This window comes from Papaver somniferum, chromosome 6 (genome assembly GCF_003573695.1).
Source record: "Papaver somniferum cultivar HN1 chromosome 6, ASM357369v1, whole genome shotgun sequence".
In the NCBI taxonomy this organism is placed as follows: Eukaryota; Viridiplantae; Streptophyta; class Magnoliopsida; order Ranunculales; family Papaveraceae; genus Papaver; species Papaver somniferum.
In genome coordinates this window covers 177383769-177390099 of record NC_039363.1, presented here as the reverse complement: position 1 = coordinate 177390099, position 6331 = coordinate 177383769, and the positions used below count along the sequence as shown (strand labels likewise).

At 36.4% G+C, this 6331-nt stretch overlaps 1 protein-coding gene across 1 annotated transcript; it reads left to right on the top strand.

The window, feature by feature from the left end:
• Window positions 1–693: 693 nt before the first annotated feature.
• On the top strand, window positions 694–2313 carry LOC113291897 (probable E3 ubiquitin-protein ligase ARI8). The gene has a single exon (XM_026541379.1). The coding sequence runs from the start codon at window positions 694–696 to the stop codon at window positions 2311–2313; it is 1620 nt and encodes a 539-aa protein (XP_026397164.1).
• Window positions 2314–6331: the final 4018 nt, after the last annotated feature.

Genomic DNA, 6331 nt, shown 5'->3' with positions numbered 1-6331 from the left:
AAAATCAACCTATATATCTTGCAAAAATCTTCATCGGAGGAGTTCTTCTATAATAAAACGATAGCTTTGGGATCGAATTGGCGACTCAATTAACGAAATGAAAAAGATCTCCAGCGTGAAAGCTTCTTTGGAGCAAAACCAAAAATTGAAAGAGAAGGTGACGATAAGAACCAGGTGCTTAAATATCTAGAGGTGGAAGGTTAATTTGGGAATTTCGAAATTACGCATTATCGGTCCCGCACGTGTATCGGACCAGGGGATAAAAATTTTGGTCCAATTTTCTCTTTTTCCTTTTATTATGGACCTCTGATTACTGGGTTTTAGTGGGTGGACCTGCCATTAAGTAATACTACCATAATAGTACCTATTGGTAATTCCTACAATTATTAAGGTAGTCTCAAATCTTATTTAAGGTAATAATTTTTGTGGTTTACGACTCATAAACAAGCTCTTTTAGGGTTTTTGATTTATATATACTGATCATAAAGAAGCTTTTGGGATTTGATTACAGTTTATATAAAAGTTCAACAGTTCTTACTTGTGATATATCGGTCTTAGGTAAACCCTAGTTAATATCGTATATTGCTTTGTTTCTTTTCACCATTAACAGAATATGCATGCTTCGTCTATAATGTGTGTTTTGATATTCTTTCTTTTTTTGGTTTTCAGGGTTTTATATTCGTTTGGGTAAATATGTATTCAGACGATGATATTTATGATGATGGTATGGGTTATTCTGACTTCAACGATGAGGATTATTCACCTGACGACGACACAAAGGAAGTTCCGCAAAAAAATTGTACCATTATTAACACCGACGTTATACGTCAGAAACAAGAAAAAGATATATCGTCGATATCTAATCTGCTTGTAGTTTCAAGAGTTTCGGCCGTTATCTTACTTCTTGGCTATAATTGGCGTGTCGAAAAATTGAAGGACGAATGGTTTGCTGATGAACAAAAGGTTCGTAAAGCTGTTGGCTTATTTCCCGAGAAGCCAATTATTAATGGAATTGAAAACATAAGGCAACAGAAACTTACGTGTGGGATATGCTTCGAAGCATATCATCACTATGAGATGTATGATGTAGCTGCTGGGGCTGCTTGTGGCCATCTTTTTTGTATGTCGTGTTGGAAAGGATACATTGGCACATCGGTCAATAATGGACCTGGGTGTTTGAAGTTGCGGTGTCCTGAGCCATCTTGTAATGCTGCAGTTGGTCAAGACATGATAAACGCATTCGCTTGCGAAGAAGGTAAGCTTAAGTATTCTACTTACCTTCTCAGATCTTATATTGAAGATAATAAAGAGTTCAAGTGGTGCCCCGCACCAGACTGTGGTTTAGCCATTAAATTTGAGAATGGTAGTGACAGTTGTGATGTTACTTGCGAATGCACTTATAGCTTTTGCTGGAATTGTAGCAAGGAAGCGCATCGTCCGGTTGACTGTGGCACCATGGAGAAGTGGATTTTGAAGAGCAATGATGAGTCTGAAAACGTACGGTGGATATTAGTTCATTCCAAGCCTTGTCCAAACTGTAAACGACCGATTGAGAAAGATGTAGGGTGTAACCATATGACGTGCTCAATTTGTGGATTTGAATTTTGCTGGATATGTCTTGTTTCCATTAATAATCATTCTTGTAATAGATTTAAGGGCGATAAGGGCGATAGAGCAGATGACAATTTGGAGAGAGACACAGCTAGAAATCACTTGGCAAAATATAGTCATTACTATGAAAGATGGGTATCTAACCATAGGTCTCTGGATCATGCAGTTGAATCTATGAAGAATATGGAGATATATAGACAACTGGAAGAGCTTCGTTTTATTCTATGCCTGGATGATGAGAAAGAGCTCAAATTCATTAAAGATGCATGGGAAAAGATAATTGAATGCAGACGTGTGCTTAAGTGGAGCTATGCATTTGGATATTACTTGCCTGAACATGAACATGGGAAGATACAGTTATTTGAATATCTGCAAGGCGAGGCTGAGTCTGGATTAGAAAGTCTTCATCGATTTGTAGAGGAGAAATTACAAGTATTCCTGGGGCTGGACTTTGATGCTCCATTAGAAAATTTCAAAAAAATTCGTGAGGCGCTTGAGAAAAAGACTACCGTCACTGGGTATCACTTTGAAAAACTGGTCAGTGCCTTCAAGGACGGGCTGTCAGAAGTACATTCACAAGGTGCAGGCAGCAGCAACAAAGAAAGAGCTGCATATGAGTGCGGGGGTGAGGGACAAAAGTACGCCGGCACCACAAGTCTGAATTATTATTCGAGTGAGTATAGTGATGATGATTATCATTAGACATGCATGTAATTTTTTATTCAAAAATTTCTGGTGAACCGTGAAAACGGACACCTTAAAAACCTTAAAAACGAGAGAAACTTGGGTGTGATGGATCCACTAAACACAACCCCGCAAATTCCCCGGCCAAGGGGCCCACTTTTTGAAAGTGGGCGGTTTTTGACTGGTTTTCTTTTGGCGGTTCGCCAAGAACGATTGTTTTTTATTTGCATCTTTTGTTTTTTAATTATTTTGCCAGCTTCTTTTGTTCTCCTTTTTCTGTTATCAATGAATTTTTCCTGTGAGTTGAACTTAAACTAAAAAAAGACCTATTCCACTACCAGGACTTAACATACGGCCCATTTTTAAATGCATTAGCCATATTGGACTATTATAAATGCCGAAACACTAGTTTTTCACGGCTTCAAATAGAGAAACGGTAGAATACTTTTCCATCAGTCGCAATGACGTTGGAACGGCTGATTTTACAACATTGATATTGGCAGACATATTAGGCTTTGCAACGAATTCCAGCAAGATCGACTCCAACTAGTACATAGAAAAATACTAACAATAACCAAGCCGAGTCCTATTCCCTCAGCCATCTTCGATCTTACAACTAGTTCACAGATTGTAATTTTTCATCAAAAACAGGGAAGTCGAACACTGTAGTTGATTTTAATTTGAAACTTGGATTTGTATGAATGATTAGAAAGGAACGAGTTAAAAACATGGATTCTCTCTCAGGAACTGAAGGGCTTTATCTACCCTGTCCCAACCTGTAATGAAATAATTTTTAACCCATGAGAAAGGAGTTGTTAGTACGGGTAAGACCAGTCTCTCAAAAAGATATTGATATTCAACAACCCTTATTAGAACGTAATATCGAATTGATGAGTAAAAATGATGATAAACTGATCCAGGTTTACACACATACCTATGATTCCCATAGCTATACCAAAAACCTTTTCTTTAGTACAGCCTCCATCATCTCTGCACAATCTAAGACGCAACCCTGCAAATGAAATCAATAATGCACAGCGAGGGTTGTAAAATCGAAACATAAAACAGAACACGAAGCAAGAGAAATATGATTTTACCATTAGCAGAATACATATTTAATATTGTTCTACTCTTGCCACATCTTCCCATGTACCAGCCGCTGCGTAAATATTTCATAATTGCATATAACCACCAGGATTATCTGGTTCCAGTTCAAAAGCCACAATGTGGTTATTAACATATTGCTTGCTCTCATTGTCGAGGGATCTTACTTTTCACAAGTACATTTAATTAACCAAAAAGAGCCCAAGAATATATCAGTATATGATGACGCCTTTTCACTATTTCTGTACTTGGCCCCTGATCGACGTCAGAATATACGAGTCTCAACTAATCTTGTACTAGTTTGCTCTAAAAAAAATGACCTATGTAGAGACGGCTCTATAATTATTAAGGTAGTCTCAAATCTTATCTAAGGTAGTAATTTTTGTGGTTTACGACTCATAAACAAGCTCTTTTAGGTTTTTGATTTATATATACTGATCATGAAGAAGCTTTTGGTTTTTGTTTGTTTGTTTAGGTAAACGGTAGTTAATATTATAGATGCCTTCTTTTACTTCTTCTTACCACTAGAAGAATATGTATGCTTCGTCTATAATGTGTGTTTTGATATTCTTTCTTTTTTGTTTTTTCAGGGTTTTATACTCGTTTGGGTAAATATGTATTCAGATGAATCAGATGTCGACTTCAACTATGAGGATGAATTAATAACCGAAGACACAAAGAAAGCTCCTCAAAAAAAATTGTGCAGTTATGCACGCCGACGTTATACGTCAGAAACAAGAAGAAGATATATCGTCGACATCCAGTGTGCTTGCAGTTTCAAGTGTTTCTGCCATTATTTTGCTTCTTCGCTACAACTGGTTTGCTGAGAAACTGAAGAAGCAAACTGCAAACGACCGATTGAGAAAGGTGTGGGGTGTAACCATATGACGTGCTCAATATGTGGATTTGAGTTTTGCTGGATATGTCTTGTTTCCTAAGATAATCATTCTTGTAATAGATATAAGGGAGATAGAGCAGCTGACAATTTGAAGAAGAATGCAGCTAGAAATCACTTGGCAAAATATTCTCATTACTATGAAAGATGGGTAGCTAACCGTAGGTCGATGGATCATGCAGTTAAATCTATGAACGGCCAAGTGGAAGAGCTTTGCTTCATTCTATGGCTGGATGATGAGAAAGAGGTCAAGTTCATTAAAGACGCTTGGGAAAAGATCATAGAATGCAGACGTATCCTTTAGTGGAGCTATGCATTTGGATTTTACTTGCTGGAACATGAACATGCAAAGATAGAGCTCTTTGAATATTTGCAAGGTAAGGCTGAGTCTCGACTAGAAAGACTTCATCGATTCGTAGAGGGGGAATTACAAGTATGCATGGAGCATCCCAACGCAGGGTGAAAATATTTTTTTTCAATGACACATAGAATTTTAGACCCCCATTTAGTATAAAAACATCTCCAATAGTTGGGTCCTATAAATTAGGAGGGATCAAATACTAAATATAAAGGTATTAAAGAAAGTCTTAACTACACCCTCGGGATGACTCTTAACTAATTCCATGTCATCAATTTTATTTAAAAAAATAATTTTTAATATGGAATCAAGCTAAATATTTTTTTTTAATGTTTATCTAAATCTAAAATACATTGTATAACCTTAACTACTGGAGATGAGTTTTAGTATAAAAGGTCATGTTAACATCCAGGGATATAATCTTAATAAATGGGGATCTAACAATGAGATCCACGTAGGATTTTTTTGACCAACTGTTGGAGATGCTCTTAGAGAATTTTAAAAATATCCGTAAGAAGCTTGAGATACACACTACCACCACCGGGGATCACTTTGAAAAGCTGGTCAACGCCTTCAAGGACGGGTTGTCAGAGGTACATTCAGGACGTGCAGGAAGCAGCAATAAAGAAAGAGCTTCATATAAGTATGAAGGACGAAAGTACGCCGGTACCAGAAGTATGAATTATGAGTCGAGTGAATATGAAGAGTTTAGCGATCAGTCGAGTGAATATGAAGACGACTTTATCGATGATGATTAATATTAGGCATACATGTAATTTTATTTTTCTGTAGCTTTTTTTGGGTTTATGTCCACTTTTTTCTGTTATCAATGAATTTTTCTAGTGAGTTTAGTTTTTTAACTTCAAAAAGGCCCATTTCAACAGCATATTCCACCACCCAAACTTAGAACCATTTTTTAGGGACCATGATTCTTTTTGGGCCAACCTCCCTATATTTATAAAGGGTGTCCTAAAATTAGGTAAGTACACATTTATCCTTTACTTTAATTTAAATTAAACTAACCTAATAATTATATAAATCTAATCATATATATCTAATCTAAATGAATGTATTGACCAAAATCAAAATCAAAATCAAAAACAAAAATAGGAGGGAATCGAAATTTTTTAGTTTTGAAAAAAAAAATATCCTCTTCTTCTTCTCTCTTTGCTTGACGTTCCTCGTTCGATTGAAAAATGAGTATTAACCATCAAAATGAGTTGAAAATGGAAGTTGGAGAGAGAAGTTCGGCTAGGAATTATGTGAAAAACTTTGTCGAACTAACCGAACCTAATGGAAATGATGAACATGAAGAACAGTTTGGCTATTTCGCAAAAAAAAATTCCCAACCGAACCTTAGTTCGGTTATGTCGCAAAAAGCATTTCCCAACCGAACCCTAATAGTTCGGTTAGTAGCAAAAAACATTTCTCAACCGAACCCTAATAGTTCGGTTAGTTGCAAAAACATTTCCCAACCGCACCTTAGTTCGGTTAGTAGCTAAAAACATTTCCTAGCCGAACCCTAATAGTTCGGTTAGTTGCAAAAAACATTTCCCCACCGAACTTTAGTTCGGTTACATCGCAAAAAACGTTTCTTAACCAAACTTGATCGTAGAAAGTTTTAAATTTTTTTATAACCGAACTCTTTAATGGTCACACCAAATATAGAGTTCGGTTTG